The sequence below is a fragment of the Cryptotermes secundus genome, unplaced genomic scaffold (genome assembly GCF_002891405.2).
Source record: "Cryptotermes secundus unplaced genomic scaffold, Csec_1.0 scaffold599, whole genome shotgun sequence".
Lineage (NCBI taxonomy): Eukaryota > Metazoa > Arthropoda > Insecta > Blattodea > Kalotermitidae > Cryptotermes > Cryptotermes secundus.
Genome location: NW_019730109.1, coordinates 1,589,085 through 1,614,320, shown reverse-complemented (window position 1 = coordinate 1,614,320; position 25,236 = coordinate 1,589,085). Strand labels below are relative to the sequence as shown.

The window sequence follows — 25,236 nt, the reverse complement described above, 5'->3', positions numbered from 1 at the left end:
TTTAAGCTATACGAAACTAAGCAACCATGAATTTAGGTCTCCACAAACATATAGATTTGTTATCGACTATATAGCGAAGTAACGCAGGTATAGTGATTATTTTCCTATTTTAGCAAATATGTCCCACCTTTTGCTCTATGTGGAACAGGAGTCAAGGCGCGTCTCCTGCTAATGTCGCCGCATTTCGACGACTACAGAGACAAAACTAATTGCAAACGTCCTGCATTACTATGAGGATGAAAGACCCAGAAGAGTGGCAGGTATAGACTTCAATTGTAGCTCATTTCGTATGACACTATACATGAAGATGGAAAGAAAATACTGAAATAATGTTCTTCTTCTCCTCCAAGTATTAAGTTAAGGGACATGTTACGTCTCCAGCTGATCTCTGCATCCATCCCTTGATCTTCCCAGTTCTAAGAATATTGACATGTGGGACTTGTATCTGGTAACTGATTTAATTGTGGTAGTCTCCTCAGATATTTTACACATGTGCGCATTTTCACTGTCTGCTTTTCCATCGTACCGTTTATATGTTCAATGTCTAGTTCGGTTTCAGTGTAATCCTTATTTTATCGGATATTCTGAATCCGACGACCTTTATCAGATATTTCATTTCTGCAGTTTGAAATATTTTTCTAATTGTATTCTATTAAGACCAAATTTTTGCATTTATAGATATTTTTAGAAGAGTCGTTGTTTCATAAAATTTAATATTTGCTGCTAAGAATAACATCTTAAGATGATGATTCACTTTTCCCACACCCATTGTATTAAAGCTATAAAATTTAAATACAGAGGCAGGAAATTCTTAAGAATATAGCTTAATGTTACTTTTCTTCAATTCTAAATCTCATTCATATTCAACTGGCTAAGCAGAATCTGTAGGAGGACCACCTGGTCTTCTTTGTGAACCATAAAACCCGACTAACGCTGCTACGTAATAACTCAATAATTCTAAGATATTCGGTGCAGCATTATGAAAATAAGTGATGTTCGGCGAGGTTATGAATGACATACCGTCCATCTTTGTGAACGAATTCAAAATCAGAGATAAGCAGAGAAGGCTGTATCCAAACCATGCCTCGTTGCACACTCTAATTGCTGAAGCAAGTAACTGATAATTATTGTAAACGTAATTGCCCTTCATTTGTTATTAACATTGAATAATTGTTCGCAGGGGCGTGGCAGTCACAATCCTTCAACGGGGCCTGCGACCGATCGCACTAGCTTCATGCATGGGGGGATGGAAGGAGGTTACGCCTACATAGACTCCTCTTACCCCCGACGTCCGGGCGACTTCGCAAGATTATCGAGTATGGAATTCGACGCCACAGGTGCTGTTCTACCAGATTTTTTTCTGAGAAGTAATGAGAAGTAATGAGTCTGGAACGGAGTCCACTCAGCCTCGTGAGGATAATTGAGGAGCTATTTCAAGGAAATAGAAAACTGAAATTAACGGCCGTGGAGATTCGTTGCTCTGACCACGCGACACCCTCTATCCGCAAAACTTGGCACTAAACTTCGCCGACAAGCGGCGGTTGCTCGGTCGGTATAGTTCGCTTGCGGACTAAAATCACAGAGTTCAAGCCATAGTTAGGCAATGCATTATGTCATTTAGAAAACACATGTAACATGAATGTTGTGTCGGAAATAGTCTGTTCTGTGGGATGTGATTAATATACACTGCGTTTCGGAAACTGAATCAGATTCATTTGTCAAATATCATGTGGAAAATAGTCCTGCTCAGCCGAGCCACTCTGGATCACAAGACAGCGGAATACCTTGGTATAGGCTGCATTGCGACTTAACAATTACATAGGAGACTTTCGAAGAAAAGTGAATGAGCTTAATAATATTTTCGATAACTGCGAGGACCAAGTCGATTACCGACCTATCCTCTATCGTTTCTCAAACAAATAAACCTTATCCCTTCACCAAGTCTAGACGCCACCAATGCCCGGCTAGGGTGGCATGTTCCACGGCCATACCAAAAAACTCTGTCGTGAGTCTCCAGTCTGTGTGAACCATACACAAAATAGTAACTGTCTGTGTTAGATTTGTCAAGAAAACTTCATTTAGTGTGCGGGGGTGGCTGGGGAGATGCAAGATATGGAAGAATGATTAGTCACACCAACTATGCTATTGCTTATCTGCCACAGAATAGAAAATAAAGTGATAATTTCAAAATACTATTGCAGTTAAATGCTAATATTCTTTCTGCAGTTACCGATAAATATTGCTGATTGTAAGTGAACATCTAATATGACTGGCATAAAGTTCTGATAAGACAATTGCATAATTACCCACTCCGTCTTATTATATTCCGCACCTTGCAACAATGCTTGCGGTAACGGGGTTGTGGGGGATGTTATAATACTTCTTGTTAAACATCTGAAACTTTCCCACTTCCCTTCTTTAAGTCACTTCAAAACAATCCCAGACTCTCCCCCCAGAATTACCCTTTTCCTCCCATTCTATGGCTTCTAATTTAAATGAAGCACCGTCTAGTCCTTGCTTCTTCTTCTAAATTGTTTTTTCGCGAAATTCTTCTACAAAATTACTGTTTTATATCTGCATTGGTCACTACTGTTCACCTTGTTCAGTAGAAATTGTTATCCGCAATTGATGGGTGTTCGAACTAACAACGGATATTGCTTTCAGATCCGGACAAACCACTCTGCCTCAGATTCTGGACGCATATGTACGGCAACGGGATCGGAACTCTGAGTATTCTCCTGAGTGACACCAGGGAGAACAAGGAACGGGAGATCTGGAGCCTTTCTGGAGAAGCAGGCAACGCCTGGTACCAAGCAGAACTCCCCATCTCTTCCCCTAACCCCTTCATGGTTTGTAAAGAATTATGAGGCGCTTATATTCAAGGTTTTGGTTTTGAGCGATAGCCAGTTACATATCTTACTTTTGTTTAGTTTCTTCGCCTATAAAATATATAAAGAAGGCTTGCCCTATTACATATATCGGCCTCTGTAAGTCTGTGGTGCGTATGCAAGTAGTGTTCGTTATTATGGGTGGACAAACAGAACACTGAGGACAATCGAATCTAATATCTTAACTCAAAGGCATTCCAGAACATTAAACAAGACTGTCAAGGTTGTACCCCATAATTTAGTATAAAATATTCCCAACAGCAGTTTTTGCGGTTTATTAAACTCATTTGTGGCGGGTTTATAAATGACATTTCAACAAAACATATGCTATATTACAACAAGCGTACAGTGTCTTGGTTTAGCATAATCTGATACAGTTTATAGGATACATGATTAAGCCTATTATAAAAATTATACTTTATAATCGAGCGATGTCGCCAACAATATGATACACTAAATTATGCATAGTTGTTTAATATTGAATTTCACCAACATCTGACAAACGGTTTATGAAAAACATGCACGAATATACGAGTATTTAGGACCCTAAGCCAAATAGGTTCTCTATCTGATCAATACGGCTAACAATCTGAATAACCCAACTGATCGTAATTATATATCTCCTACACCGAATTTCAACGAAATCTGTGAAATGATTTAGGGGATATGTAGAAAAGTCAGTTCATGGCCCAATACCAAGCAGGCTGAAAAAACAGAACTACCAACTATAGTTATGCCTGTATCTTTCACATTAAATTTTACTAAAATTGTATCAACAGTTTACAATATACACGAAAAAATTCATTTATGACCTTACGTAAAGAAGAAATTGAATTTGTCGAATGTGCTAATATTATGCAAACATATCTCATGTCGAATTTCATCAAAATATACTTAATGGTTTCATAATACAGGTCTACATGAAGAAGTCATTTATGTTCTTATGTAAATTAGACTTTGTTGTAAATGAATGTGATTGAACATTTGAATTAACTTATAGAAGAAATTTCCCAATTCAGAGTTTAAACGATTTCCAAAGTTTAGGTGCTATTAGGTCACAGAGAGGCAGACCGAGAGAAAGACAGATCGATCAAGGCTTCCAAATAAGGGGTTTTAGTTTGTGACGTTTTTTCTTATTCTCTAAAGAGCCTCTAAAAATCGACCCCAATTTGAACTCTTCACACATCAAAAGGGCTCCTAGTTTCAACCGATTCTGTGAAATATTCGTAAATATTTCCTGAACAGTTACAATGTTCTGACGGAAAATTCTGTAAGAGTGACGTTAAGAAAAGTCTGTCTTTTGATTCAAAATATATGCACATGTAATTTGTTTGCCTTAATTTCACTCCCTATTTAATACTCAAAAGTATAGATATAACGTAGCAATCATTTAAATGTTAAAAGTTCATTTTTTTGCAATTTCTTCCAGAGATTTTCAAAAGATTGTAGTTATCACGTAGATAAATCACAGTTTTGTCCGTACGTATTTCAGATCATCATATCTGGCAAGGTGGGCAAGAACAATCTGGGAGACATCGCTCTAGATGACCTCTCCCTAACTCACGGAAGCTGTCCAAGTCAGTATACATTTCACTTCCTTCGGCAGGCATTACTAAGAACGTGTATGATAATGGCACAGTATTAGTAGCTCCTATTAATGGTGTCAGAATGACTGTTATACATTTTAAGGAATTATCCAACAGAATTTTATCATTGTTTGAAAAAATCACCTCCATGCGATACACACCTATTTGCCTGAGATATGTTTAATACTATCCTGACATCCAAGTCTCAGTCAACAGACTAAAAGTTTTGCAACATACAATTTCCTTATACTTCTTTCCCATGTGACCTACATGTTGAGCACATTTCAGCATTTTAGACTTAATCGGACACAGCAGTAGAATTTCATTACGCAATTGCAATATTCCATAAGCATCTCATCTCTCAGTAGCTCAAGTATTCACTTCAGTACCGGGCTGTTAAATGTGCTCTGTTTTCCTTCAGGATATTGAAAATCCAGTGTTTACATCTGTACAGAACAGGACTCAAGAATGCATTTTCGAGCAGTAATTTATTGTCCTATTATTTTTATTTTTTTTTATTGCTATTGAGGTGGGAGGAAGTCCCTTGTACTGCGGCCACTTCTGGCTTATTATACCAACTCCAGATGATAGGTGAGGGTGATTGTGGAGCAATTGGTGGAATGAAGATTGGCAGGGGAAACCGAAGTACTCGGAGAAAACCTGCCCTAGCGCCACTTTGTCCACCACAAATCCCATTTGACCAGATCCGGGATCAATCCCGGGCAGCCGCGGTGGGAAGCCAGCGACTAACCGCTTGAGGTATGGAGCGGCCTTATTGTGCTATTAAAACATCTTCGGAAGTTGCCAATATTGCATATTGCATGTTGATTTTCCTTGTACAAATTCGACTCTTTCTACAACAATATCCACTAATATGACCACAGAATATCATCAGAAAAAGAAACACAGGTTATACCAAATTTGCAGCTGCCCCTCAAATCGCGGCGCCGATGTCAGGAGACTGCACCTTCGAAGTGGATGAATGTGGATGGACTAACGTTGGGGCAAGAGATCGAGTGGATGACATAGACTGGGACCGCGTGTCCGGGCAGGGTACGCGGACCTCTACCCACGATCATACGCTTGGATCTGAGAAAGGTAAATAATTTACTTGTTCTGCGTATTATGAATTCATCTTATCCTTGCAAACAATCCATCTTCCTGGCAGGATAAGCTCACTACTCTTAATAATATAGCTTTGCTTCTTAAAATATGAATCACCTAAAGAGAAATCCCTTTCTTATTTGCAATCACCTGTCAACCAAAAAATCAGACACACTCTTTGCTTCTGCATCACAGATAAATTGGCCAGCGTTTTTAAACATTTCTCCTGCATTTGTACATGCAATTTAAAGAAAATTGGTTTATGAAATTAGGCTTTTATCTTATGAAGCAATAGAGGTATTGGGGAAGACGAAGTTTTCAAGTGATTATAAGGGACATGTTAAAATAGGACTTGAGAGAGGACTAAGTAAAGAGTGAACTTCGTAGGTGTTACTTACGGGACAGAAATCCTAATCATTTACCCACTCGGATAAAGGCTGTATGCAGTGTTCCGGAGATCACTGCATTATGGTTCTAGGACACCATTTAACTTGCAGGAGTGGGGAGTTAGGGTTATTTCTAATTATCTCTCAGAGAACTTCGACAATACATTAAGAGATCGCTTCGTAATTCTCATTTTTCATGGTAATTAAACATGCTAAAGAGGCATCGTTTCTCCATTTATGGTCTCAGGCGCCACTTTTAGATAAGTTTGATATTGTGAAATACTAAGGGATTGTCTACAGATACTGAGCCTCAGTTTGTAGCTTATTTAGATTGATTAATGTGGAAAGTGTTATCAAGGGAAATATACATGTTTCTGCACGATTCCAAAGGTAATTTTCTTATTATAAAAAACTTAGCTATGAAAATTCAAGGTATATATCAATTTCCAAATTAAATCATTTTTTAAAAATGATGATATAAAAAGCTACTTAATGAAACTCAGTAATTAAAATTAAGGCCTATAACACACTTTTGACTTGTATTGAATCTTATCAGAATAACAAGAAGGTGAACCCATCGTATCTCGAACAAAATATTATATGGATAGACATCTGGGAAGGAATGACTTCCTCTTAGGTAAACGAAAAAAAAATCGTGAACAATTAATACATCTTCAAACAGTGCAATATTAACCTACTCAGCAAGAAACACCCAATATCCTAGTGCCTTTCTAGAGAGACCTGGACCAACCCCGATAACATTTGTTGCTTCTTTGTTCTACCATTTCTTTCACTATAACGCGAAAGTATTGAAGTTTCTCGTCCATGTTCTTTGAAAATTTACATGTTTGTATTGTTAAAGAACTGTAAATGAAGAGAGAGTAAGTCTTTAGTTCTGAGCAAATTCGACGGAATAGGAATAAAGACAATAGTGGTTTAGATGCACTTGTTATAAGTCTAGTCTGGAAGGTGGAATAATGGTCGAAAATTAAGGATATGAAAGTATTAATGTAATTTAGAAAAGCAAATTATGTATGAACCGAAATTGGGATTATTGATTTTTAGGCTATTAGAAATGGCTGCTTTTTCCCGTGATTTTCTACAAATAAACATTATTGAAATATTGTCTTTTTATTATGTCCATAATAGTCTTATAAATACACATTTACCTAGCCGAACCATATTATTTACTGATGTAATGCTGCATAATGATCTCTATATGCATTAAGTAGTTGTCAAGCAAGGAAACAGCTACGAAACTAGATTACTGTGCACAATAAAGTCCGCTGTATTTTCCCACCAACCGCAACTGAGACAGACGGAGAACGGTAGACGAAAATATTATATATATATATAAGATTTAAAATGTTACAGATTTTGCTCTTTATTAAACTGAGTTCAGAGAGTGACACTATTAGGCCTTATAATATGAACTTCCCCTAGATTACACTGCATTTATTTTTCAGGATTCCTCATGGCCTTAGCAAGGAATAATGTTCAGCGGCCAGGGAGCAGGGCCTGGTTCTCCTTTCAGGAAATGAAGGCGACTACGCTACCACAGTGCATGTCGTTTTGGTAAGGCGAATGCATTTTTCAGATTGATTTATTTCTTGTTCAGACTACCTGAATAATGTGGGACAGTAATTTCCGCTGCAACGAAAAACATATCCCGTTCTTGTATTATTTACAGTATCTATAAGCAAGAGGGTAGCCGAAATACCGTAGCTGGTCTAATTACTGGCTACTGACTGGACGACCGAAGGGTCGGGGTTCGAGTCCCGATAGGGTCTGGGCTCTGGGGTCCATCCAACCTTCTATTTAATGAGTATCGGAGGCTCTTTTCCCGGCGGTAAAGTTGCCGGGGCGTGAAGCTGACCACTCACCTCCAGCTAATGCCGAGGTCAAGAAAATGTGGACCTACATCCACTCCCCCATACTGCTTCATGGCTTAGTGCTTAATTAGCTAAGCACAGGGATAACTTTACTTTACTTTTACCTATAAGCAAGGCTGTCACATTCAGGATGTTCAACTAAACCGCACGCCCCATAACATTTATTCTTAATAATCTTCCATACCAAAAATTTATGATCTGTGTCAGGTTTAGTTACCTTCTGGAAATAACTGCATATATGGAGAATTTAAATACACAGTAAGAGAATACATATAAACATACACACATACATACATAGGAGACGATATTTCAAATCATTGACAAGGTGAATGAATACCAAGAACGCCATTCAACAGAGCACCGAATACCCAAGCCACCATGAGCCCGGGAAGCTACTCGCAAGGTCAACGTCTGGTGCAGTGCGACCCCCTTACAAAGCGTATAGTACAGACCGGTACTGACGTCTGTCTAATTTCGCGAAAGGCTTGAAGAATTCTTCGTGCTACGGCCACAGTAGGAAAGCACGGACGTATTTCAAGTGTACGATCCATAACGATGTGTAGCTCGAGAAATTCCTTCGAAGTTCCGGAGGCCTCCATTTTCAGGAGTCAAGGGTGAGCCAAGCCAGCAAGGAGCAAAAAGCAGGCGGCAAGCAGAGCTGTTTGCTGAATCCTTGCTTGGCGTACTTTTCAACACTGAAGATGGAGGCTAAATTTTTATCCGAAACGTCAGTATACTTTTACCGAACGACACCACGTTATAAACCAGAATATAGTAATCTTAATACTCGCTGCTGTGTGAACCTTAAATCAAACACTAGTACGATTTTTTTTAATAAAACCTGGTGCTGCCATATTAGTCTTTGGAAAATTATTACTTTCATGAACAATATGTTCAGTGGTAAATGGTATGGCGAGTGTAGCCTTTGACGTATAAATTCATCTGACTTAACGCCTTTCCATTTATTTGTAATGGTTCATGAAGAACAATGGCTGATGTACCATGTCCTACTACCATCGACTTCTCTGAGGGCAAATATTGTTACATATTTCCAGCATATTACGCCGGAGATGTTATAGTCTAATGGGAAGAAATGGCTTTCCTGTTACCAGCTGTTTCTTTTGCACCGGGGGAGAGGGCAGGTCTTTTATGAGTCCTAACAGACTTAATTAAAATCTCATATCTCTGTAGGTAACTTGTAACAGTTGCTATTTCACGGGGTTTATATTTCAGTACCTAAAGAGATCAGGTGTAACTCGCATTATATTCATAGCTTATGGGAATTGTGACACCTCAGTTACGGACTGAAAGGGCAGAGTTCGATTCTCAGTTGGGCTTTTAAAATTCTTCTCTTCTCCATAGTATCCATATTCTGGAGTTCACGTAGCCTCATTCTTTCTTCGTTTAATTTTTTTTTTCATTTCTTACATTTGGATGGACTACTTTCAGTTATGTTGAAACTTTATTTGATTTGTAACGAAGTATTTCACAGGTTTGTGCTGAATGAACCTTTCATTGACAACACGGGTCCCAGCCTTGGTTCTCTCACAGTGTACACTAAGAACGCAAACTCCGTGATGACTCCAATATGGAGGCTGTACAATCACCAGGGCCCAGAGTGGAGATACGCGCAGGCCCTGATTCCAGAAACTACGGAGCATATGGTACGACTGTTTGTAAATTCAAAAATAACAAAGTGCTGTTATCATTGTTCCCATATATCTGAACTGTGCCACATTTTCAAAACATCTGCTTCCTGTCTTTACGTCATGTTTTTGCCCTGCATTTTGGAGACGAGACAGTAACATATACTTAGTTTTCTGTGTGTTTACTTCTAGACCAACATCTTTACTTGCGTCAATTAAAGTCTGTGTATTCTTCTTTATGGTATCTACATTACCACCCAGTAGATTCACATCATCGGCGTAGACCAACAGCTGATGTATTCCGTTTAATGTCAGTCCCACCTGGCGTTACTGGATGTTCCTAATTGCATATTCTAAGGCAAAGTTGAAAAGGAGTGGCGATAAAGCATCTCCTTGTTTTACACCATTCTGGATAGGAAATTTATCAGACAAATGTTTACCTACAAGGACTTTACTATACGTTTCGTTTAAACACATTTTAAAGTCCCACTCCACTAGCAATAAAAAAAAGTAACAGAATTCGTTCAGGGCAGTTACAGGTCACGAGTCGGTCATGAGTGAGTCCAGAGGAAATTTAGTTCCGAGATCCCAGGGTGATTAAAGACGAAATAAAAAAAAAACTTCATAGCTATTTCTAGTGTTAATTTCTGTGTTGAGATCCATTGCTAGGAGCGACTAGTGGAAATTGAGAATCTTAGTGTGTTCGCAACGGTGAACTGGAAGGTGTGAAAGTCAGTAATAGTGTAATAATTACTTATAGTTACAAATAGTGAATATCCAATAAATCGACTTACCGATCCAAATTCGAGCCTTTAGTCGCCCATACACGTGACAATATACGTATACTCTTCAACAAAAACGAATAGGGAGGTCAAATATGGGGAGGGGTGTGGGAGGATGGGAGGGCTATGTTGCACGTATAGAGCGAAGTGAAATACGTACAACGTTTTTGTCAGAAAGTCTAAATGGAAGAGTTCATTTGGGAAACCAAAGTGTAGATGAGAGAATGATATTAAAAATCAATGTTAAATCAACAGCTCTTAGGGCTGAAGACTAGTTTACACGTAAATTGGTTTCATGTAGGTTTCAATGGCAGCCCATTGCGAACACGGTTATGAATCTTATAGTTCTTAAGAGTGAGGAATATCTTGACCAAATGAGTAAATACGTCCACTTTCTACCCACACCCCACAGTAATATCGCCAAAGCAGTGGGTTAGTAACAATACTTGTCTGCATTATCAACGCTAATCAGACTTATTTTACAAAATTGAAATATTGTTAAATTAAACTAAAAAATATTTTCCAGCAATACTTATTATACGCGTATATGCTCAACAGTAGTTCCAGTCTCACGTTCTGTGTATTTTTGACTTCAGCAAATTGTGATAGAGGGAACGTGGGGTTCCAGCAGAGCTAATGGCTTTATTGGCTTTGATGACATCACTTTCTTCGGAGCAGCATGTTCCAGTAAGTTCATTCTCTCTCTCTTTTTTTTTTGGTAACCCACCGACTCATTCTCCGATAATAGAGCCCGAAGAGTAATCACCTCTATTATGGAAGTCATCCAGTAGATATAAGACAGAGCCAACACTCCTCGAAAATTTACATCAGATTTCTAGATTTAATTTAGCCACTGCTTGCATATGACCCATGTGTACATTTACGGCCATTTGTGTACCTAATCACTCTCAATTTCCATACAAGTTTGGCCATCGCTGTATGAGCATTATAAGCCTAACTGCCTACAAGTTCTGTAAGCCAACGTACGAAATATCAGACAAAATCCTGGGCCTACTTATCACCGTACTTGGCTTCCTTACGATTCCCTGAATCGGTGAAAGATGCGAAAACAACTGGTATGTATATATATATATATAAGACATGATTAGAGCTTCAAAGCACTTCAACGCCAACGTTCCTGTGAGCTTTAATTATTTTTGGATGGTATGTGAATAATTTGTGTCGCATATACTATAAACAATTTCAGTAGCCAAATTAATTTCTAGCTTTCGAATTTCTGCAGTACTTTATAAATTACATTTTATGATCATGTTATTGCGTCTGTTGTGGCTATTAGTATTATTATTATCTGTGTTATTTTTGTTGCTGTCACTAAAGTTATCACAAAGACAAAACAACTCCGTCCAGTGTGACTATTTAAGTTTTTACTACTTGAAAACTTAGCACCCTTACATGTTTCGGCCCTTACGGACCATTTTCAGGGGGAACATCGATACTTATTTGGAAACTACTATCACAATGGGTGTTCTGAGTGCTGAAATACATACATACACACAATGCCTGCAATGCACAATATACACAAAATCCCACTTCCTCACAACCACAGCAGCTTTCTTGGTATATTACAGTTTTTAAAACTTTGTTGTTTAAGTTAAAATTTATAAACAAAGTAGGTTCGTGTCCCTTCTCCTATCGTCTTTCTTGATGGGGGCTGAACTTGTGACGCCTGTCTATCTTGAGAAGGAGATTCTGCAAATATATTATGGGTATTGTATTATTTCAGCGACCCTATAGTATATATATATTAAGGATTTTGTTTCACCCTACCTTGGTATCGTCCTGTGTTTGTTCGTGTCGTGTTGTGTTGTTTTCACTGTTCTAGAGATCTAGAGTGTGCTGTGCCGCGTAATTTATACTTCCTGTGTCTGTGACGTTAATGTGGGCGTGTTCTGATGTTGTGTTATGAGGTCGAACATGTTACGTTGGCTATTACTTTCTTTTGTGTGTTTTTGTTCTTCTATCAATTTATTGAACTTATTAAAGCGATATATATGGAAGTCTTCTTTTATATTCGTGATACCTCCTTTTTTGGCTTTCTCAATCATTCCCATCGGCCCGTACTGATGGTGTTTATTTAGTATGTGTTGGGAAAATGCTGATTCATCTTTGTTTAGTCTTATGTTTCTTATGTGTTCTTTGTATCTTGTTAGATTTCTACCAGTTTGGCCGATGTATACTTTTTGGCAACTTTGGCATGTTATTTCCTATATCCCACTTTGTTCGTAGGGGTTTATTTCTCGTGTTTCATTTATTAGTTTACCCATTGTGTGGGATAGCCTTCAAAATAACCCACGTGGATGACACTTTTGTAGTCTGGTCCCATGGTTCAGAGAGATTACAGAATTTCTTCGACCACCTCAGTAGTTTAAGGCCTTCAATCTGCTTCACTATGGAAACTGAGTCCGAAAACCCGATATCTCTAAGCTCTTTAATAAATAATTTGAATTTACGTGTGGTATCGGCACATCAGCTGCTGTTCTCTTTCCATTACCTCTATGTGAATGAGGACTTGTCCCGATTCTTCTCCCACAAGCCCCCTACTAATGTTGAAAATAGCTCCTACTGGTTGTCACTGTTGAAGTTGTTCTTGTTGTTATACTTTTTTACACTTTCCTAACGTTATCAAGATTACAATAAAACTACTATTCTCTTTACCATCTAAAACTGTCTTCTGATATTGTATGTATCAAACATTGCTGAGGTTGTTGATGATATTATAATTGCTATCATAGTCATTTTCACCATTATTACAGCCATACCGTCAGGAGCGTACGTTCGGGTAGGTGAGTGTCGGTTTGAAAGGGACACGTGCGACTGGTATAACGACACCACACAAGATAAATCGAGTGCTTCATGGCGCTTGGCTACTGTATCCAGGAGACCCGCCAACCTCCCCGATAAGACTTTCGGAGCTCCAGGTAACAACAACAAAGAAGTTGTAATACTTTAACCTGTTTATTTGCAAAAAGATGACATGCATGAACCAACCCCTGTAGCTGGAGCTCAGATACACGGAATCCCTCTCTGTGTGCGGAGAATATAGGTTTCGCAATGGCCTAGTTCTCCACCGAACTGGTTCTGCTAAATTCTATTAAGGATTTAAAATGTGAATGCTCTAAATAAGGTCATGTTCGATATGAAACTGCGGTGGAACGAATGGAAAAGTATTGAATTACTCTTTCTGTTTAGGACACTCGGAATTGAATCTGGTAATACCTTAATCCTACTGCTCTCTACTATTCTTGAAAATACCCCATAAGCAAATGTATTTATTTTATTTTTGGCAGAGGGATATGTCTACTTCGACCTGTTCAACCAGAACGTTGGCAGTAACCCAGTACGCCTCATCTCTCCCACAATCAGCGCCGTGGAAGAAAGGTCCCTCTGCTTTACGTTCTGGTTCGCAGTTTTTGGAGCAGGCGAATCTGCACAGCTGAGGGTCGTGCGTCAGGACAACAGCTCCAGCGACAACGGCGAGAATCCTCCGCTCGAAAAGGCAAAACTGAAGAGCTCGTACCATCACGAGTGTATCATCACCATCCTCATAATTCTAAATCTTCCGCTTTTCTTTTCCTTCTTCCTTGTCTCTTTCATTTTAACCATACTGAGGTCAGAGAGAGAGAGAGAGAAATGATGATGGATGGCGGGACTAACGACACTCAAGGCTTCCAAATTTCTGATTTCTGTTGCATTTTCATTCAGCTCCTCCGGAGTACGTCAATGAGACTAAAGAGTCTATCGTTGGAGAAAGCTGTCACCACTAAAATTCATGTGAACAGAATGGCTAGGCGACAGGAGAGAGAAGCGTAAATGAATCAGATATACACGTACACTCATTTTATCAAGAATCCTTTGACTGATTGCCATCTTCAAGAAGAACTCGTCACTGGACCTTATTCTGAGCCAGATGAAACCATTCCACACTCTGACATATTAACTACATAAGATTAATCTCACATTTAAAATGTATTCTCATAATCTTTTTGAGAAATATTATGGGACCTACATAAATGCACTAGCTCTAATAACCTCCACCTCTCGCCGATCCTTGATTTTAATTGTTGTTATATGAGCGCGGATCAACTGTAGACGGGAAGATGTGAAGAGAATAGTTCCGTTTGCTTCACAACCATTACAGACGTTCTGACCTGCTACCACAGAGACAAGCTGGTTGCTTCGGTTTGGTATTGTATCGTCTGCTGCTGAGTTAGATATGCTAGGTTGATTACGAAGTACTAGTCATTCAGGAGTCACAGTTTCCGGTTTTAATTTCCTTTGCCACTTACCCTAGAAAATATCGGATAGATATGCAGCAGTCTGTTTGAAGAGATGCATCCCGCGTACCAGCTTTTCCCCTAATCGATAACTATTCTAGGAATGCTATGCTCTCCATCTCCAACACATGTACATTTCGTTACGCCTATGCACCATTGTTTCCGTCCTGCCGTTTCATTCTATTTTTATAGTACTCTGCTGAACAGATGATAGTAATCAAATATATACAAGTGAGATGGAAGATTCTAATTCATCATATAAAACACAAAGTACTAAAATATATGAGATTTGAAGTTTTCACAGCTGTGACTATGAAGAATTCTGTTTTCTGGGATGTGGCGCCGTGTATATCTTGTTTGAACCGAAGTTTCGGAGGAACGTATCACTTCCATCTTCAGAGTAGATTGCAGTCACCTACTAACGCTGGTTCCTCGCTAGCAGATTTTTCTACCCTGAAGATGGTAGTGATACTTCCTCCGAAACTTCGGTTCATACAAGATCTACACGGCGCCACATCCCAGAAGACGGCATTCATCATACTAAACTATAATTAACATTATTTTGAGAATAATACAAACTGTGAATATTTGAAAATAAGGAACATGTCTGCTTCTTAGAAACACTGAATACGTAGGGGGAGGAAGAAACTGAATATCGAGAAAAAGCTGATTAGTATGATTTTCCCAGGTGTTTAGTTTTCAGATATCCACTTACCAAGAAAACTCACATGAAGATGGCATAATACTTGCCGTTAAACGAAACATGGGGCATGTCACACAACAATTCAGGCCTTATAAAGCTTCGTAGATCTCTTGTCTTGAAGTTGCGTTTCATTTCCATACAAGTTTATTTTATGGGATTTTGCTTCTAAAATGTTAATCCCCAAGCAATACTGAGTTCAGATACTTACGTTACTGAAATACAAATCCATTTTCTGGCAGGTGTGGGCCTTCGATGCAAAGCTCATGGATACCACACGTCCAATTTGGTTTCCGGCCCAGGTCGCAGTGGACGCTCAAACTGACTTCCGCATCATGTTGGAAGGTCAAGCTATGAATGGTGGATTCGCAGTGGACGACCTCATGTTCTCTCCTGGGTCCTGTTCAAGTGAGTTTGATCTTCAATAGCAGATCTAATGTTGACGAAATGTGTAATGATTTATTTTAATTAACCGGACCATATTTCCTTCCAGCGAGACCCGAAAAAGCTGCTGTGAAAAGTCAAGAGCTCAAGAAACAAGGCCTAGTCCTGTAGCCGAATTAAAATCTACACCTGCACAAATGTGACAGAGAAACTAAAATTAATATGCCGCTTCAATTACTCCTGTATATTCTGAGCTTATATTCTGAATAATTTATAAATATATATAATTACATTTAACCAATCTCAGAACTCAGTAATTTGCAGCAGATGTCTAACTTCTAACATTACGCAGTGTACATTGAACAGTATATAGGTTAAAATTCTTGTAAGTTTTGGGAAATATTTTCCTCGCCATCATATCCAAGACAACTCCGCACGGACTGTTGGTTTTTCCCTAGAAGACATGGTCACATATCTCCTTGCAATTTCGAAGAAAACAGACTTCCAGCATTTATCTTCACATAACCCATGCTTATACGTGGCACCGTGCTTGTAAACTTGAGTAACTTTAATTTCTTCATTAAATTAATTCAAGTTAGAAATAAAAAATTATGAGGTTCAAGTTTAAAACAGAAGTAAATCTGATATCTCCCTTTCTTCGAAATTCACGAGAGTTTCAGATCTGTCCTGGGAATGAAGATTTTTATCGAGCACTACTAATAAATCATCCATGTATTAATGTCAGAATTATGTATTATGTACAGAGTTTATTGTGAAACAATATATATCATATAATAATCACAACATATGTAATATCTTTGAAATATGGCATTGAAAACATACATTTTTATATACTTTGTCAATTACATAAAGCCAAATGTAAAATGTTTTTTAATCCAAATAACTGCAGTCATTATCTCTCTCAAAACCACATACAGGCTAAGAACTAAAAAACTGCAACAAATGCTTGACACTAAGGTCACCAGGTGGGACTGGAGCAACTGGGATACCTAGCGCTGCTTCTTATTATTATCTCTTTGCAATTACTCGTATTTGACATCAGCTAGCATAAATTTTCACAACCCCTATTCTGTAATAATTTTTGGCATGCTAGAGTATATCGTTCTGTAACTTCATTATTTTTGGGTCGTCTAGATTCGTCTGAGTCATATTTGAATGTGTGAAATAGCTGATGAAGTATTTCATTTATTCAGTGTGCAATGAAATAGCACGAACATGCTGAGTAACGTAAGGAATAATGAGAATTATTATTATCATTGTTATGCCTCTACAGCCCTTTGTAGGGCCTTGGCTGCTCAGTTTCCTGATTATATACACAGTCGGTAGCATTCCTTGGACGAGGGATCAGCCCGCAGCAAGGTCTCTACTTACACACAGAAGAGAACAAAAACCGAAGAAACGCAGACATCCAAGCCTTAAGTGGGAATTGAACCCATGATACTACCGTTCGATTGAGTGAACAAATTATGTCTCAGACCGCTCGGTCACTCTGATCAGAAATGAGAAGTTTATGGCTATATTGAAGCTTAAATTTACAAATCTAATCGACTAAAATAAAATTTACTTCGTTTATTTGTTTACTTCATGTTTTATTTAAAGAATAATAAACAAAGCCTATAAAATTTATGACAACCAATCAAACAAAAGTGTCGTAATAAATGGATATTGGTTTATTAATAGTTATGGCTTGGTCAATGAATTTTTTTAGTTGAGATTATGCTTATTATTATTTGGGTTTTATTGATTCACCTAAGATATCACCGTCTCACAAGATATACACGACTGTATGTGTCGTTCATATGTAGGTTGTCTTTGCTGATTTCATACATGTGGTATTACAACCTCATATTCGAAACCTTACACAGACTCTACAAAACACACACACGCAAACTCACACGCGAGCCTCCTTTTCCTTAGAAAGCCCTACCATGCACACAACAGAATAACCAGCAACAGAGCGCTGATGCCTACACGTCATCACAGTACACACTATAGAACAGCATTAACAGTGGACATCACCTATACGAGCAGCATACAACAACGCAAGAAGCACCCACGCCGAAACACTCGAATGCAGCGCAAATAATTCCACGTTTATAAATATTTTATGAAATAATGTTAGTGGTTTAGAACAAGGAGTGACTTAAAATTAACATCGCTTTGAAATGTGATATGCAGTTTGACGTGCGGTGAAACAATTTTAGCAAGAAAACATATATCTGATGATGGCCGTATACGGCCGAAATATGTCATAGTAAAATAAATAATATAAACTTGCATTGAGACGTTTATATATGTTTACTAGTATTTACATTAATGTAACAATATGCTTGCCGGTCACGGTAGCCGAGCGGTCTAAGGCGTGTACTGTCTTCGCTCGCTTGGAAACCGGGATCGTGGGTTCGAATCCCACTCAGGGCATGGATATTATTTTGTGTGTGTGCGTTTTTCTGTGTTTGTGTACAGGTAGAAGCCTTGCGACGAGTTGATCACCAGCCCAAGGAGTCCTACCGAATGTGTAAGATCTAGAAAAACCGAAGTGAACGGAGAAGTTCATGGAGGTAGGCCTAGGCCCACTGGGGCTGTAGTGCCAAGGAAAAAAAACAATATGCTTAAGTACAATGTCCTGTTGCTAGTCCTGTCATCCGTGGCTACTATTACTACTCAAAGTTAAGGCTGCTTTCCCATTGGTGCAGCCGGGAGCATGTGACGTGCAATTCTTTCTGTTTGTATCTGTCCCATCACTTTTTACGAGTCCTCTAGTACCGACATAAGTGAAACTTCAGTTTCAGCAACCACAGATGCGTGCGATCGGACTAGCCAGTTTCTTACCGAATTCACTGCGTAGCCCACACGCAACAGTGGATACAGTGTACAATGATGTGGTGTCTTAACTGCTTTACTTTTCCTACTGGGAAAGGCGACGCATTGAATGACAAGAAATTTGTGCAGTAGGTGGAGAAAATTATTCGGGCATTTATAATTGTTAGCTGCTTGAAAATATTTCTTGACACTAAGCAAAAAATGCAATCATCCAATCAGTCGCTTCAGTGTATGAGCCTAAACTACAGTCGGTACTGCCAGTGGCAGAGAAGCTAGACAGTTCAATAGTACTTTCAGCGCGGATTTTTAAGGAAATCCTTCATATACTTTGTCCAGGTATGGGTTGTGAGTATTCTTTGTATTGGACTTGGGGTTCTAGCAAAAGTGATTATGAAGAACATTATTTTCTGTGACACGAGGATGTCTAGTTTGATGAAAAGTCTGCCGACGTTTAGAAGGAATTTACTGACTAGACCTGCGGGGTCGAGGAGTAAGTCAAGCAAGAAATCAGCAACTCAGGACGCAAACAGTGCAAATAGCTTCATACTCAAACTCGAGCACACTGCAACCTGCCCCTCGACCGACTGTATTGTCTTGATGTCTAGTCCTGCCTGGGTGTCTCCGCAGATTATGATGTACAGAAGATATACCGTATCTGTTCTTCCTATTAGAAGGAAAAATGAGTTGTGCTTCTTGATAGGTCTAAAATATATGAATGTAGTGTGAAAGTGAAGTACTTGGATGGTCTGCCTGTTCTGCTTCCGCCGTCCACAAATCTGTCACGACCTGCTTCACTGTTGGTGTACGGGTAACCACTGCCCAATCAGGGCTTATTTTGATGGGCACTGGATCTGGTGCTTTTCCCATCTGGTCCTAGGTGCGGGGGTTTTGGGGTTGGTCGCTGGTGCTGCAGTTTCTGCCGTCGTTGTGACGTACGTCTTCCATTGAGTGACAAGTTTGACCGTAAAGCTGCTGCCGGTGGGTACCTGGGGTCCGGAATGCCGCTTCCTCACTTGCTGCTGGTGATGCTTTGCGCAGATAAATTTCTGCAGCTGCAGGTGTTGCAACACTTCGATTTTCTGCCTTTATTCTTTATTCCTCCGAGCACTCTAGGTGGCGATGGTCACTCCTCCACCTGAGGCATCTTGCTTGCTCTTTGTAGTAGCTCCAGGTGTGGCCGAAACGCTGGCAGTTGTAACACTGCATGAGGCCAGTCTGGGCCCTACAAGCCCCTACTTTCATAATGATAATGGGAAGACCTCTGTGATTTCAGGCAGCGTGTGAGAATCACTAGTAAGAGGCCCAAGGTTTACAGTCACTAGGTGTCTGAGGGTCAGAACGAAGCAATAGGTCGAAAGAAAAGAGTAATTCAGTTGTTTCTGAATTAATTCAGAATTCGAACAGGTCAAAGAGCGTAACACTTCAGAAGAAAGTCTATATTCTTAAATTCAAACAACACTTAAAATAATTTCAGGTAAAATTGGTAGAAATTACTAAAATCATAATAATCCTTCTTGTTAGTCTCCTTTGAGCAACAGATGATAAATCCTAACGGAAAAAAGGAAAGCTTAGTCCATATTAACAACAAAATATGTCATGGTGTTCAGCTGATTAGCAAATCTCTCAGAGAATAAATGAACAAATCTTTTGGTATGAAGCATTAAGGTACGAAATAAATATTTCAGCGAGATTCATATTAATTTTTTTCGAATTTACCACAGCAATTGTAAGAGATTTCAAAGCTTAATTAAACGTAGGAAAGACGACATTTCAGTTTTTACCTTTCTTAATAATATAGTATTTTCTTTAAAAGCAGTTTGACATTTTCTTGACCTGCTTAACTGTGGGGAAGTAGCCGGTTGATCTTTAATGCTACATACACATCAACGTAACATCCAATATCTATTTCGTTCAGGCAGCAACTTATGCCTTTAATATTTAGTATAGAAGTAATCTACTTACATAATTATTGCATGAAAAATTACCGTGTTTTCGATTGCTACTGGAATACGACACATAAGAATTCTGTACCTGTGTTTCAGTGTTAAGTACAATGAAATGTCACGTGTTATTTCAGGAGTCTGTTAAAAATATATGGCAATATAATAGCTTCTACTACTGGAAAAGCATATCAACATGTAGCGATCACAAAATTTTAAAGAAATATATTACAAAATATCTCATTTCTGTACAATTTTAATTTTAATTTTTAATTCTAAATTTTACTACCTAGGCATTCAAGTTTTATTTTAAATTCATTTGATGCATTTAAATCTCACAAGCACACAATATGGATCCATACTGAAATTAGATGCAATTCAAGAACAAGGACTGGTATCATTGTACGCCTGATAATGGCCCAATATCAGGGCCAAAACATGTAGCGTCAACAACAAAATAAAACAAATGTTCATACAGTAGTGTCCATTTTGTTTTTTTAGGAATATTGTTGTGTAGACTGCCCCCATTATATACATAATATATCCTATATATGACACACGAAAGGATGCATACTATTAAGAGTATGTGGTAAGAAAAGAAAGGATGACTTGTTAACCATCAAATTTTAAAGAGGGTGAAGGATTATTAAATAAAATATCTGTCGTATTTATTGGTATTTTACAAAAGAAGGTATATTCAATTTTCCATAGCATATGTACAGTACATCTAGGAATAAATTAAACAATGCACAAACAGAAAATGCATCTTCAGTCTTTTCTTATTCAGCAGGTTCAGCGTGTGAAGGTCGAGCTGAAAGAAATTCATGGTTATTAATGCTGTGTTTCGTCGATCATAAAGGTATATCACTACTCTTAATATTATTTACAATGACACTGTACAAATACACGTTGATATTTTGGACATTTTGCCGTTTCTTGTGTGAACCGTGTCGCCATCGTTGCACATTTTCCGAGAAATGATACAAACGGGATAACTATTAGAAATCTCAGTTTTCGCATAAATAGCACAACTACTGCAAAGTGAGAATACTCAGTACACTCACATAATCTCACATCAAATAATTCCAAAAAATCTGTTATTATTCCTTGTAAAATTAAATATTAGCAGTAGTTCGTCTTTTCCTTTCCATATATAAAATGTAACTGTTACCGTACGAGTAAGTGCACTGCCTACAATCTGGCTTATCTGCTTATCACAAAAGTGAGTTTAATACTGAATCAGTTCTATTGGAACTACGACATTATAGGAGAATTTCCTTTTGAAATAGAATGTCTAGAATAATTTTTACTAAAATAGATATACAGATACATGCTAGTTTCTAAACTTTGGCCGAGAAATCGATTATCCTGACTTAGGGTTTTATGGTTCCCCTTAATAACGCCAGGTGAATTCCAGAAAAATCTCTTGAAATGGCATGCCATAGTTCTTCCACATCCCTTCTAGTTCGAATATAGACCGATGTCAGTTCCTGGGTTTTTCTCTTTATATTATTTCGTTACAGTACTTCATATAAACCAAATCGTCCCCCGCCACTCCTTTCCCTCAGATCTATTACAGATTACTTACTTTCACAGGTCCCGGAGAGTGTTTTGATGTCGTCGACAGCAAAGCCCCCGTTACTTGCTTGTCCTTCCAGCATGATTGTAAACGGCAATCTGGCGTCAATAGTAAACTGGGCCGGCGTCCATGCTGGATGCAATGGATCGTACCCGTCCGCCGTCATCTTCCACATCTTCATATGGAAATTATCAGTTATTAATAAGAGGCTACTGCTAGTCAAGAAAGTGGTACGTATGGGATAAATGGCAGATGCTTAAGCAATTGTATTAATATTTACCGCTCCTTCAATAAATAATAGTTCTTACCACATCACCGTCTGTTACAAATATGTCTGGCTGGAGTTTGTTGTTTCCAGTACTTACTGCTTAGATTGTATTACACCAGGTACAGGATTTTCAGCAAAATTTTCCATAAATTCTAATGCTTTTAACGTCCATTGGGGTTTTTTTTTGTCAAAGACTGCATTAATTTATGTTCCATTCTGTTCTTCTGTTCTTATGGGCTTTTAGTTCTTGTACTGAGAACTGGTAGTAACTGATTTCAAGGCTTTGTTGTCTCTATCTGTCTCTATCCAGTGGGTATCCAAGGTTCTCCTATAAGGGGTAAGACGGTCAGAGCATGAAACTAACCATTCTTCTGTACGCAGTGCTAAACTTTAAAATTGAGAGAAGCTTGAGCTACACTCCATACTTCGTTAAGGGCAGTTTTATTCCTCCATTATCCTAACAGTATCGAAAACAAAATATGGTATTCAAATCATGGAGCACGCCTACTTTACAAACATTCTATATTCCCATTTTATTTCAAAAGCCTAAAATCGAAATATTAACTTTGGTTACATCTCTAATCTATTTTCTTTCCTCAAGATAAAATACCCCAGACCTCTCACCCAAAGTGAGACACCGTAGTGGAGTGCTTACCAGCTGACCTGTTGCACTGCCAGGTCTTGTCTTGAGCACGTGGAGCTGTGTTGAGCCAGCGGCACCGAAACCAAAGTACCAGAATGTGAAACACAGGTCGTCAGAGCCCATACCGTCAATGACCGGGGAAAGCATTCGGGCCGTACTCTGTTGTTGATTGGTTGTAAAGATGTCAAAAAAGACGTAGCCGTCTACATGAAAAGAATGAATCGGTTTATTGTTGCACTGCTTAAATAGTGTATGAGAAGACAGTGCAGAAAAGCAGTTTATTTACTAAGTCTAAGAAATAGCACACTGCAGTCACCTGCTCACGCTGGTTCCTCGCTCGTGCATTTTCTACCCTGAAGATGGAGGCGATACATTCTTCCGAAACGTCGGTTCACACAAGATCTATACGGCACCACATCCCAGAGGACGGCATTCTTCATAGTCACCGCCGCGAAAACCTCAAATCTTACTTGGTTTATTTTACTTGAATTAATAACACGGCTGAAATATTAGGGTCGTGCCCCAATCGGAGCGCTAGCATTGTAGTACTGTAAATAGGTATCAATGTTTCGCGGAATGCGTTACCACCATCTTCAGTATACAAAAATCTTCTCAGAGACCGTAAACTTAACGGCATTCATGAGTGTGCTGGTTAGGTACCTATATCAAGATGACACAACAAAGGTGAAGCTACTCTCATCCCATAATACACATAACGGGAATTCAATTCGAGAAGCTAATGTGAAAACTCGTATTATAACAAGCCTATGATTACCTTGGAGACTTCCAGCAACCGAAGCTTAAAAAAGCCAATGAATGCAAAAGTGACTTGTAATTCTGGAGCTGTGAGATTGGAGTGCTAGAGAGACCCCATGTTAAAATTGCATAAAAGTAGATTATAATTTCATCTTATGCCAAATATCTTATCATCAACATAACAACGACAAATTTAAAACTGCATACGATATCGGAAATTATACATGTTGCTCTGCATTCTGTCGTTCTAAACTTATTATATCTAAATCAGTAGACTCAGTGATACAAATGAGAGATATTTTCATGAGTGGTATTTTCAAGTATGTCAAAACAACTTGTTATCGTTCACCCATATTCAAGTATTTTATCAACCGTTGCTCCTTCACTCTCCTACGTCTCCTTTGCATGTTAATAACAGGTGCCCGCAAACGAGAAAACCGCAATAACCTCCCCTAGCTATGGACAATATCACAGAAATTGTCTCATGTTTATATAAATGTAACCTAACAATGAGAATCTGGGATGTGATAACAAGTTCTTTGATAAATAAGCATCAGTGTTTTGGAGGAACTTGATGTCTTCGTCTTCAGGGAGGCAGCAAATTCCTCCAAACCATGGCACCTACCTACCAAACTGTATGATGTCACTTTGCAGATATCGGTAATTTTAATATTGATCACTGCTAGAACCTCAAATCTATGTACTTATGTACTATTATTTTCATTAAATTTTTGTGTTCATTATCTTCCTAGTTGCCTCTTTGCTAAATAGTAGGTGTCCAGAATTGTAGAAACTGTTTCCCACACTGCCGATATTCATCTGAGATAAGGGTGTGGGGACCCAGTAACCATACGGTCCGCGCCCTTGGGCATGGTCCCATTCACACCCACAGTACTGGCTTCAGGCCCCAGTAATCTGTGTTTCTCTGACCGTACCTGATGTGCCGAACGTTCTGTCGAGGAGCTCTGCGGGGCGGTGCATGTCGAAAGCCATCTGCCAAGATATGAGGCGCTCGTTCGAGTCTGAATGCGTCACATTTTTCCACCCACAGATCCCGCTTTCAAAGGAACAGTCCCCTGAGCGAACTGTTGCGTGGAGGGGCTTTACTGAAACAGTACAGTTCCATGACATATTTCCATCATCACAAAGGTCAGACATTTACATTGTCGTATGCCAAAAATATTTCTACAAAATTGATTCCGGTGCTGTCATCCTCCCTGTGTTAACATCCACAAATAATCTCTTCTCAACCAAGATAAAATAAGCCTAGATATTTCTCATCTGCTATAACCAATATTATATTTAAGCATCCTGTTGCACTCCATACGATAAATGATATAAACTCCGTCTCAAGTGCAAACAATATATTTGTTCTTTGATCTTGCTCCCTACACTACATGTTTCGGCCTCAGACGGCCATCATCAGGTGTATAACACTCACGTCGCTGTCACACTGCACCCAGTTCAAAATTTAACATCTAAAACACTCTCCCTGTCATTATCAACTTCTACTTCGTTGATAGCTGTCCACCCGTAGATTACT

General features: G+C 38.7%; 2 protein-coding genes across 2 annotated transcripts in view; one reads left to right on the top strand and one right to left on the bottom strand.

Annotated features, from left to right (window-relative positions):
- Window positions 1–16,467, top strand: part of LOC111866195 (MAM and LDL-receptor class A domain-containing protein 1) — a 39,865-nt gene extending 23,398 nt beyond the window's left edge. Inside the window, exons 8-18 of the mRNA XM_023854923.2 lie at window positions 1,181–1,337; window positions 2,665–2,849; window positions 4,381–4,465; window positions 5,402–5,572; window positions 7,431–7,539; window positions 9,349–9,520; window positions 10,881–10,971; window positions 13,059–13,223; window positions 13,593–13,801; window positions 15,522–15,687; window positions 15,773–16,467. Of these exons, the coding sequence (XP_023710691.1) occupies window positions 1,181–1,337; window positions 2,665–2,849; window positions 4,381–4,465; window positions 5,402–5,572; window positions 7,431–7,539; window positions 9,349–9,520; window positions 10,881–10,971; window positions 13,059–13,223; window positions 13,593–13,801; window positions 15,522–15,687; window positions 15,773–15,834 (1,572 nt within the window). The 3' untranslated portion in view covers window positions 15,835–16,467. The remainder of the gene's footprint in view (window positions 1–1,180; window positions 1,338–2,664; window positions 2,850–4,380; window positions 4,466–5,401; window positions 5,573–7,430; window positions 7,540–9,348; window positions 9,521–10,880; window positions 10,972–13,058; window positions 13,224–13,592; window positions 13,802–15,521; window positions 15,688–15,772) is intronic.
- A 4,645-nt stretch (window positions 16,468–21,112) lies between these two features.
- The window catches only part of LOC111866183 (MAM and LDL-receptor class A domain-containing protein 1-like), a 21,870-nt gene continuing 17,746 nt past the window's right edge, over window positions 21,113–25,236 (bottom strand). The window contains exons 9-12 of the mRNA XM_023854878.2: window positions 24,629–24,799; window positions 22,950–23,140; window positions 22,036–22,201; window positions 21,113–21,258 (exon numbers count right to left, since the gene is read on the bottom strand). Of these exons, the coding sequence (XP_023710646.1) occupies window positions 21,227–21,258; window positions 22,036–22,201; window positions 22,950–23,140; window positions 24,629–24,799 (560 nt within the window). The 3' untranslated portion in view covers window positions 21,113–21,226. The remainder of the gene's footprint in view (window positions 21,259–22,035; window positions 22,202–22,949; window positions 23,141–24,628; window positions 24,800–25,236) is intronic.